The sequence below is a fragment of the Priapulus caudatus genome, unplaced genomic scaffold (assembly GCF_000485595.1).
Source record: "Priapulus caudatus unplaced genomic scaffold, Priapulus_caudatus-5.0.1 Scaffold421, whole genome shotgun sequence".
NCBI classification, from domain to species: domain Eukaryota; kingdom Metazoa; phylum Priapulida; class Priapulimorpha; order Priapulimorphida; family Priapulidae; genus Priapulus; species Priapulus caudatus.
Genome location: NW_014577482.1, coordinates 323,075 through 334,455, shown reverse-complemented (window position 1 = coordinate 334,455; position 11,381 = coordinate 323,075). Strand labels below are relative to the sequence as shown.

Genomic DNA, 11,381 nt, shown 5'->3' with positions numbered 1-11,381 from the left:
AAGAGCTGAGTCTGAGCGTTAGAAGCTCGAGCCGAACACACCGTGGTGACCTGCGGGAAAGGGGAAAGCCATGCATTTGGAGTTTCTAGCATCAGATCACGTATACATATTACGGCAAGAGCTAAATAATACCTATAAATACAGGTATTATTAGCTCTTGATATACGGTGAGAGTTTAACATTATATATCAACATTTACATAAACGCGAATGTACGCTTATACACTACGCTTTATTGTAATTGGATGCTCATTGTTGTCAGCACTTGCATCATTTCGAACAGTAAGCTCAAAACCCTGTTATAGACTGAACACTGCGTATGAATCGACCAGCTGTCTATTAAAGGGTGCTTTTGACATTCCCTCTGAATTGGCAGTCGGGCAGTTGAAATTCGCCTCTCTTAGAATATGACAACCTGCCTATGGACGAACACTTTTTGAAAGTTTCCCTTACTAGCCTCGTATGCATTTGAGATAGCTTCACCGTATATCTTATAACTTGTTGACTACAAATATATTAATTCGTGAGTGATGAAGAGCACGTGCCACCTGCTTTCCTGTTGTGTAGTGCAAATGTAAGATTACGCGGAAGACGGAAACTTTCAGCTGGTGGCTCCATCTGTAGCTCTTTTCCGTGCACTAGTCAGCCATGCACACCTTTTCGCAAGTAGGAAAGCAATGCCTGCCAAGAATGAAATCATCCAGATACGTGCGCAAACAAACGAAAAAACAAGGAAAATGCTAGAACAATCCGTTAAACACCACACGAATGCCAAAGTTAATTGCAAGCTAATGTCAAAGCAGGGAACACGTCACAACAGTTTCACGACTGATTCCCGGTCTTAAAAAGCTCGCAACTTTTGCAACGACGCTTCACGCTTCGAAAGTCACTTCAATTCAAGGACTAGCAACGCCGCAAACTACGCCACAATGTTGCCGACAAACAAGACGTCGGAACGTTAACTCACAACGCCGCAACGACCCACCAAATGTGTTGCCGGGACAACAAGACGTCGGACGTAACTCACAAACGCCGCAACTACGCCACCAATGTTGCCGACAACAAAGACGTTCGGGCACGTAACTCGCAACGCCGCAATCTACGCACAATGTTGCCGACAACAAGAGTCGAAAACGTTAACTCGCAACGCCGCAACTACCCACAATGTTGCCGACAAACGCGGTGCGTACCCGTCGACGGCAGCGCCGTCGTCGTCCCGCCCACCCTTGCCAACGAGCTGTGTCTCGCACGCCAGCGGATGGTAGAAGCGGCTCCACACTTCAAACGGGAAAAGCCGCCGCGAAAACTCCGCGTTGCTCGCGCACGCGCATAAGCAGCGCCCTCTGACGGTGAACCGCTCGGCGGGCCGTCTCGAGCGTGAACACTGTGTTGCGGCGGACGTCGTTGAACGTCCGGGGTCTGGCAGGAACAGTTGTCACGTCGTCTTGTGTATGCGTCGATCACCAAGGCCACCTTGGGCGACGAGGAGCAGGAGAGAGTTCAGTTCGTAAGCGGCGAGCATTGGGAACTTCTCTTTTCAATGGTAGCGAAATAGCGCCCATTCTTCCCCCTCACCCCTTCCAACACCTCTCCGGAGTCTGGGCGGATTTGGCATCTTTCGAGCAGGACTGGCTAATTTTTATAGGATTTTGCCTATAGGTTATGTAGTAGAAAATCGAAATTTTCGAAACCTGGGCCGGCCAGGTTATCGGAATTATTTCCGACTGCTTTCTTTTTCGTTCAAATTCTTTAATTAGAGTAAGGCAAGTGTTGCTTTGCGCTTTACATATATTTGGTTTCATCTGCATTTTCCCCTCAAATCGTAGGGGGGCGGTGCTGCCCCTACCCTCCCAACCTCCCTAAAAAAGAGCGCTACAAGGCAAGGCAAACTATAAAACAGATCGGTAACCGAGAATAACTAACTAGAACTCTTAGTTTGGAAATCGAACCGCGATCGAACGGTTTGCCGCGGCGACAGGCCTTCGCGATCGCGAGCCGCGGCGCGGGCAAACTACTCGCCGGAACCATCATCGTCTTCGTAGACGTCTCCGTCTTCTTCTCGCTGAGCTGGGAAAAACCAGTCTTCACGTAAAAAAAAAGCAGTTCCGCTTCGCCCATATACATGCCCTCGGGCAGGCTCAGGGCTTGGTCACTCCCTCCACATTCACTCAAAACTCGTAAAATGTGACAACGTCGCGGCCCGGCTGAAAACACGCGCGGCGTCTGTGAGAACGCGGAGATGACTGGCGAAAATCGCCGTGGCACAGCAGCGGGACAGAAACACGTGCTGTTACTACCTGTGGTGAGATAAATTAACTGTAACTTTCTTTGACGCAGAATAATATACTGTAACTTACATTGTGACAAGAGATAAATTACTGTAAACTTGTCTTTGACAGAGATAAATACTGTAAGCTTGTCTTTGACAGAGATAACAACCTGTTACATTGTCTTTTGACAAGAGATAAATACTGTAACTTTACATGGTGACAGAGATAAACACCTGTAACTTGTACTTTGACAGAGATTAAATACTGTAAACTTACATGTGGACAGAGATAAATTACTGTAAACTTGTCTTTGACAGAGGTAATACTGTAACTTGTCTTTGACAGGGAAAATACTTGCTAAACTTACATGTGACAGAGATAAACACGTGTATACTTGTCTTTGACAGAGGTAAATACTGTTACTTGTCTTTGACCAGAGATTAAATAACTGTAAACTTACAGTTGTGACAGAGAATAAATACTGTAACTTGTCTTTGACAGCAGTAAATACTGTAATCTTACATGTACAAAAGATAATACTGTAAACTTACATGTGACAGAGATTAAATACTGCTTACTTACATGTGACAGAGATAAATACTGTAACTTACCATGTGACAGAGATAAATACAGTAAACTTGTCTTTGAACAGAGATATAAATACTGTAACTTACATGTGACCAAAGATAAAAATACTGTTAACTTACATGTTGACAGAGAATAAAATACAGTAACTTACATGGTGGGGACAGAGATAAATACAGTAAACTTGATCTTTGATCAGAAGATAAATACTGTAGACTTACATGTGACAGAGATAAAATACATGTAACTTACATGTGACAGGAGATAAATCAGTAACTTGTCTTTGACAGAGATTAAATACTGTAACTTACATGTGACAAAGTTAAACTTAAATTAAGCTGACGAGTAAACTTACAGAACTGTCTTGACAGAGATAATGACTAGTAAATTGTCTTTGACAGAGATAAAATACTGTAACTTACTTTGACAGAGATAAATTATGTAACTTACATGCTGACAGCAGATAAATACTGCGTAACTTTACACATGCTGACAGAGCATAAATACTGTAACTTACATGTGACAGAGATAAATACTGTAACTTGTCTTTGACAGAGATAAAATACTGTATTACATACGAGATATACTGACTCTCCGATATATGTAACTTACAGACAAGAATAAATACTGTAACTTGTCTTTGACAGAGATAAATACTGTAACTTACATGTGACAGAGATAAATACTGTAACTTGTCTTTGACAGAGATAAATACTGTAACTTACATGTGTGCACAGAGATAAATACTGTAATCTTACATGTGCAGAAGATTAAATACTGTTAACTTTACATGCTGACAGAGATAAAATTACTGGTAAACTTGTCTTGCAGAGAAAATACTGTAACTTACATGTGACAGAGATAAATAACTGTAACTTGTCTTGACAGAGATAAATACTGTAACTTGTCTTTGACAGAGATAAATACTGTAACTTGTCTTTGACAGAGATAAATACTGTAACTTGTCTTTGACAGAGATAAATACTGTAACTTACATGTGACAGAGAAAATACTGTACTTACATGTGACAGAGATAAATACTGCTTAACTTACATGTGACAGAGATTAAAATACTGTAACTTGTCTTTGCAGAGATAAATACTGCTAACTTACATGTGACAGAGATAAAACTGTATACTTGTTCTTTTGGACAGAGATAAATACTGTAACTTGTTCTTTGACAGAGATAAATACTGTAACTTGGTCTTTGACAGAAGATAAATACTGTAAACTTGTCTTTGACAGAGATAAATACTGCTAACTTTGTCTTTGACAGGATTTAAATAATGCTAACTTACATGTGACAGAGATAAATACTGTAACTTGTCTTTGACAGTGGGATGCACGTGGTAACTTGTCCGTGACAGACACACATACTGTAACTTGGCTGTGATGGGGACACATACAGTAAGTGTAACTTACCTGTGACACAGGCACATACTGTAACTTGTCCGTGACAGAGGCACATACTGTAACTTGCCTGTGATGGGGACACATACAGTAAGTGTAACTTACCTGTGACAGAGGCACATACTGTAACTTGCCTGTGATGGGGACACATACAGTAAGTGTAACTTACCTGTGACACAGGCACATACTGTAACTTGTCTGTGATGGCGGCAATAGAATGCAACACTTGCAAGACTAGTTTACACTGTGCGGATGCTACTACCTGTGCGCACCTGTCTACTGTGACACAGGCACATACTGTAACTTACCTGCCTGACACAGGCACATACTGTTAACTTACCTGTGGATCACAGGCACATACAATGTAACTTACCTGTGCACACAGGAGCACATACTTGTAACCTTACCTGTGACACAGGCACATACTTGTAACTACCTGTGGACACAGGCACATACTGTAACTTACCTTGTACACAGCGCACATACTGTAACTTACCTGTGACACAGGCACATTACTGTTATAACTTACCTGATGACACAGGCACATACTGTACTTAAACTGTGTACACAGGCCACATTACTGATAACTTACCTGTGACACAGGCACATACTGTAACTACCTGTGACACAGCAGCACATATGTAACTTACTGTGCACACAGGCACATAACTGTAACTTACCTGCCCTGTGACACAGGCACATACTGTAACTTACCTGTGACACAGGCACATACTGTAACTTACCTGTGACACAGGCACATACTGTAACTTACCTGTGACAGAGAAGCATGCTGTACCTTACATAGGATGGAGATACAAGCTGTAACCTACCTGTGACAGAGGCACACGTGATATCCTCCCCTCTGTACCAGATGTCTGTGTGCTACAAGAAACTGGCTGTCGCCTCAGCTGAACGGCAGTGACTTGCTGCAGGGATCCAACGGCAAACAGCACCTGCAGCAACATCAAGCGCATAACAACAGACAGCATACGACAATGATAAATGAGCGAGTATAATAATTCATCACATTACGAACGGTAGGGGTTTACACGCCCCCCCCCCTCGTATGATTCGATACTAACGCGATAGCATTTCACGCAAAATCTTTTATTTTCACGGCTACAAACTTTACAGTTCGACCTAAATGCGATGCCTCACCTTCAGTCGACCTCGGAGCGAGTTGCTGGTAGGAGCCATGACTGGCATGCTGCCATCTTTGATCACCAGAGGATGCTCAGCGAGCAACAGTGCTTCTGCTATCTCTGCATTCCTATAGGAGAGGTATATCTGATGCAGAGGCACTTTCACCAATCCCAGCAGCTGCAATAGACAAGATGACGTGACGAGAAGTGTGTAAAACTAAAAATATCACAGAGTTGATATCGTGAATCCGCTATAGGTAATGTTACTTCATAACCCACCCTACTGCATGCAAAAACATTTTCCTGTAGCTTTTGAATAGTCAGTCTAAAGGTCGGGAATATCTTGAATATGTGCCTTCTCATCTATAAGGCAGACGAATCATCTTAACACAATACCACTCGTATTCAATTCAAACATTGGTGCCGTAAATGACGGTGTGGCAGTGCAATTTACCTTGTCCTCGTCCCTGCCTTTGCTCCACACCTCAATAACGGCCACATTTCCCTTGCATCTCTGCAGTAACTGCTCATCAATCAACACTGGTATAACCTGCGCTCAAACCAAAATGTAAATATGAATATATATATATATATATATATATATACACATGTACATGTGCACATGCACACACACACACACACACATATGTACATGTATATCCAAGTTGTATATCCCAAGTATATTGAGTACATATATGTATATTCATAATTATATTATTGCAGACTGATTCCCACTGGAACGTTATTCTGAAATCGGCATCGTCCTCCTGAGTATTAAAATCCTAAAAAGCATGCCAAGATGGCTGCTCACTTAAATGCACAGCACTTGCCAACATTCACCTGAGAAAAATCAAATTTTGGGTTGCAGCTGTTCCAACAGATCTGAGACATCAGTGTTGTTCCTGCGTCGAACATCCTGCACACGAGAAACGGACTCGGAGGGCAGGTGGCTCCACCTGTGTGATGTTCTCGCACGGCAAGATTCTCGCCTTCTTCAACGGTGAGAAGCACGTACAATGGCTGCACGAAAAACATAAACATGCATACCGGTACTCAGTTGGACAAACATTTGCATGCTTAACATTTATACACACGTTTAAATTGCGAACTCATTGTAATAATAATAATTGATACGAGTTGTGATATTTTACAACCACTTTGAAACATTAATTTATCGAAAAAACATGATTTCCATTTTTATTTTATTAAAATGTCAAGCCTAATCTCTGGTTTCTCACGCCCCAATCTGATTAATTCTCCTGCTTCCCCAGCTGCACGTTAATTATCTTGCATTACAAGTAAGTGGCCGGTGACATCCGAGACAGGATACCATTAAATTCCCTCTATCATCCGTTATTTCTCTGTCATTCCCTCTATTATTCTCTCTACACGCTGGTATGGCCATGTTCAGCGCTCCACCGGTGCCATCAAGACAGTGGGTGAAGTTCGAGTTGTTGGTGTAAGGAGATGTGGGAGGCCGAAGATGTCTTGGAAGGAGGTTGTGAAGAAGGATAGGGAACAGTGGAATCTCTCCGCTGTAGACCCCTTGGATCGTGTCACATGGAGAACAAGCGTGAGAGCTGCCAAAACTGGACCGAGCCAGATTCCTGGAGTGGGTTTCCACTGATGTGGAATTAAACCCTTGGAGTCCAGTATAAAATAAAGAAACCGAAAACAACAACAACAACATCCGAGCTCTACGAAAACTACACTCACGATCGCATTCCTTACACTCGACGATGACGGCGAGCGCGGCGCGGCGGCAGACGCCGCCTCAACATTCCCCGACGACGCCGGCGGCAGCTCCGTCTGCATGGAAATGTTAGCCGTCTGTTTGACAGACGCGTCGTCGCGCGCGGCCGTCTCTCGTCCCGTCGCGACCTGTCTCGGGTCATCTCGGGTCGCGTCTCGAAGCAGGGGGTCGTCTCGAGTCGCGTCTCGAAGCAGGGGGTCGTCTCGGGTCGCGTCTCGAAGCAGGGGGTCGTCTCGGGTCGCGTCTCGAAGCAGGGGGCCATCTCGGGTTGCGTCTCGAAGCAGAGGCTCGTCTCGGGTCGCGTCTCGAAGCAGGGGGTCGTCTCGGGTTGCGTCTCGAGGCCAGGGGTCGCGCGGCGTGACCCCGAGACCGTAGAAGAGCTCGTCGAGGAGGTCGCTGTCGTGGAGCGGGTCCTCCGAGTCCGACGCGAGTTCCCGCTCCGCCGCCGCGCCTCGCCGTCGCCCCGCGCTGTCGGCGGCGCCACCTGGGACGAATTCGCCAACAACGAGATCTACGAGCCGCGTGCCGACGTCGTAAGCTTCCTGCTGCGATGGCGCCCCCGCACCGGAGGAACGAAGATGGCGGGCATCGCGTGACGTGCTCGTGTCGGTCAGGGAAACATGTGACATGTCCTTTTCGAGCAGGGAATCGTGTGATATGCCCCTGTCAAGCACGGATTCGTGTGACACTCCCCTGTCAAGCAGAGATTCGTGTGACACTCCCCTGTCAAGCACGGATTCGTGTGACACTCCCCTGTCAAGCAGAGATTCGTGTGTCACTCCCCTGCCAACCAGGGATTCGTGTGACACTCCCCTGTCAAGCAGGGATTCGTGTGACACTCCCCTGTCAAGCAAGGATTCGTGTGACACTCCCCTGTCAAGCACTGATTCGTGTGACACTCCCCTGTCAAGCAGCAAACTGTGTGACACTCCCCTGTCAAGCACCGAATCGTGTGACACATTCTTGTGACGTACAGAATCGTGTGACAGGCCCCTGTTAAGTGCCGAATCGTGTGACAATCCTGTGTCAAGCGTGCCCCGTTTCTCAGACATCTTTAGCGTCGACCTGGCTTTCTCTTTTTTGGAGTCGGCTCGAGGTACGATCGTCGCCGCCTCCCTTAGTCGCTTGCCTCTCTCTATGACCTCAGTCATCGTAGAGATGAGATCGGCAGCTCTCGATTCCTCCAGGGAAGCAACGCTGCTATTTTCGTCCTGCAATGAGGCACATTTCGTTCTATTAGCACCGAGATCTCGCTTTTTACATATACTTAGTAACTACATATATATATATATATATGTACATTTGCTACATATATTTGCGATGTGCTCCGTAGCTTTAATTCAAACGACATTGATTTCCTGGTCAGTGTGATGCATCCCATAAACTTATGCATGTTTAGGTAGGCAGGCAAACACGTTTATCTAGATGTTGCACATGTTTTTCGAGCATATATGCATGCAAGATCTTTCTTTTTTTATGGGAAAAACGAGTTTTTCCATCGGCACGATTTCCACGGACCGATTAAGGTGTGGCGAGGTGAGACATATCTCTCACGGCTCTGTGACGCGGCATGCGAGCTCACTCACCTCTATTCTCTCGTAGCTTACGTTCTCATCTGCTTCGGACATGGCAGACTGTACCCGCACGTCTTTCTCTGGCACCGGCTTCAGAAACGCCGACTGCACGTCATTGATAGAAAGTTTCACCTGCATGTGGCCGGCGATCTCCCTCTTTGGCGTTACTATTGGTAGCCTCCTACAACAGCAGGCAGGAGAAGTTCACAATTAAACATTGCGACATTCGTGCCGAAATTCTGGCAATGAGCAGCATCTATTTCTCACCATGTGGACCACGGAGGTGCATGAATAGAAAATGCGCTAGCGTTAATCGTTCATTTTCTCTTCGCGAAATCGAGACAAATTCGGTCTCGGACGCTTCATTTTTAGTCAACATTGCTGAAAGGTCCGAGTGCTAACCGAAAGGTTGCTGCTGCCTCTTGCTTAACCTGAACTAAACGCCTCTATACTGAATGAATGAGAGGGCGCGGAAAACCACACTGTGAGGCACGCCCTCACTGAATCACTGCAATCTACTGAGTGTGTACTCCTACCACTCCTGCCGCACTCACCCCGTCACCGGATGTTCAGCGCTTAGCGTGCCGAGCTTTATCCTGACCGTGCCTATGACACCACCCCTTGGAGCTTCGTCGAATACTTCCAGTATCAGGTATTCCATGTCTATGAAAACAAAATCGTCACGACCCATTGCCTGGTGGGAAAAATTTGTATGCTGTGTGATTTTTTTGTGATGTTTCCGATGGTAAGGAGTTTGCAAAGTCATTTTGATATATCCTTTACCAATGTACTGTCTTTAAATAAATAAATAAAATGAAATAAATGAATTGTCTAGGCACACAGTAACGCGATGCATGTCTTGTGTAAGGATGTGTTTTCGCATTTGAATTACTGTGTTGAGTTTGAAGCAACTTACCTTTTAGATATGATGCAAACTGCTTGGCTCCACTCCTCACCGAATAGATCACAACTGATGGATTGTCATCGCTATTCTTTACTTTCTCCTTTGCCTTTGAATGAGTGAGAGGTGGTCTGAAAGTAGGCATCACTCATAAAATACAGCCAGTTCTAGAAGAAAGACTTTTAGTTAGCCACTATTTCGTGAAGTTAATTTGACCCTGACCTTAGTATGCAGCCTTGACCTTTCTCGCCCCACCAGAGGCACCGCACACGTGCTCCCGCTCTGGCTCGGCTTGATTGTGGCACTTTCCATTTTATATTTCCAATTTCAATAGTCAGGTAACCTCTAATTTGACCATCTACTTGTGGTGGTAGGCTGAAGACGGTGTTTCCAGGAGCCGGCATGGCAAAATCTCTGCAATATTATAATGATAAAACTGACATTATAACGATCTTTTACTATTTGTTGTAGTTTTTATTGTTTCTGTTCTGAGTGACAAAAACATGAATGATGACACGATCAGTATCGTTCTTCTCTCTTATCCGTAGCTAGGGATTTACCACAATCACAATCACAGCGTAAGAAACCCTTACATTTAATTAGTGAAGCCGATACCATTTCATACAATTTGTGTGAACGTTTATCGTCACTTCAAAGGAGTAATTTGCAACAACTAACTTCAATTCTTTTCTCAGATATCAGACAAAACATGACAATTGAAGAAGAGCTGATCATGAACCTGTCTGGTGTCTTATTTAACCTCGTAAATATTAGTCTTCAAAGTCCAAGGGACTATATCGAAGATTAAAAGAGACGAAGCTGATCAAATAGACAGATCAACACTGCAGATTGCAATAGAAAAAGCTTCAAATATACAATCAACTAAAGGGGAAGAAAGAGGATTCCGATATTATATGGAATGACAGAGCCAAAGAACCTAAACTTAACAGGATCCTTTAAAGATGGCATGTGATGTGTAGAAAGCAATTATCATGCTCGGATTTATCGTGCACCAGTGGCAGTGCAGCCGGTCCATGCATACATTGCTGACCCACATGGATATATATATATATATATATCAGGAGTAGATAATAGGGAAGGAGTGTGACATCAATAAACAAGGGAAATTTGTCATTTACTAGCCTTAAAATACCTACGATTTACTACGCGTAACGCAACCAACTTGAGCTCAAATCGTACACAGTACATCCGCCTATCATTGTGCGAAATCGTTTCCTCGTATACACCCGCAATCCGGAGATACAGACAAAAACGTACGACATGATTTTCAATTCTGTTGCCAGCAAAATCCATGCGTTGAGAAAGCTATTTGAAACAAAAGGCAGCTACTAACCACACTGTCCACAGCTTGCGCTCACGGCGAGGCGCTGTGGCTCGCAGGGAGATTGGATATCGACGCAACACTCGGCGAGCTAACCTTTGCTTTGACCTATTTACAGCTGGTATGCACCCGCAGCTCTGCTGCTCAGCGGCAGCGTGTATAATCGACCGCACAATAGCACATCATGAGTCTATCAATAAACAGTATTAGTGCATGACGTGATGAATCGCTGCAATCTCATTGGATAACGCAGCAGGCATTATGAAGAGATATTGCATTGTTATTATAACGCATTGTGTTTACGTCACGAATCTCCTGCGTCTGGGCGCCACGCAAGATTTTGGAATTAATGGCGATTGTGTTTGTGTCGAGCGTTTTGTTACATCGAATGCACCGGCAAATTAG

At 44.6% G+C, this 11,381-nt stretch overlaps 1 protein-coding gene across 1 annotated transcript in view; it reads right to left on the bottom strand.

Annotated features, from left to right (window-relative positions):
- Positions 1 to 11,381, bottom strand: part of LOC106810217 (C2 domain-containing protein 3-like) — a 22,388-nt gene that overhangs the window by 10,127 nt on the left and 880 nt on the right. The window contains exons 2-10 of the mRNA XM_014813501.1: positions 9,857 to 10,048; positions 9,650 to 9,765; positions 9,288 to 9,396; positions 8,746 to 8,914; positions 7,123 to 8,370; positions 6,247 to 6,426; positions 5,861 to 5,956; positions 5,423 to 5,584; positions 5,095 to 5,217 (exon numbers count right to left, since the gene is read on the bottom strand). Of these exons, the coding sequence (XP_014668987.1) occupies positions 5,095 to 5,217; positions 5,423 to 5,584; positions 5,861 to 5,956; positions 6,247 to 6,426; positions 7,123 to 8,370; positions 8,746 to 8,914; positions 9,288 to 9,396; positions 9,650 to 9,765; positions 9,857 to 10,038 (2,385 nt within the window). The 5' untranslated portion in view covers positions 10,039 to 10,048. The remainder of the gene's footprint in view (positions 1 to 5,094; positions 5,218 to 5,422; positions 5,585 to 5,860; positions 5,957 to 6,246; positions 6,427 to 7,122; positions 8,371 to 8,745; positions 8,915 to 9,287; positions 9,397 to 9,649; positions 9,766 to 9,856; positions 10,049 to 11,381) is intronic.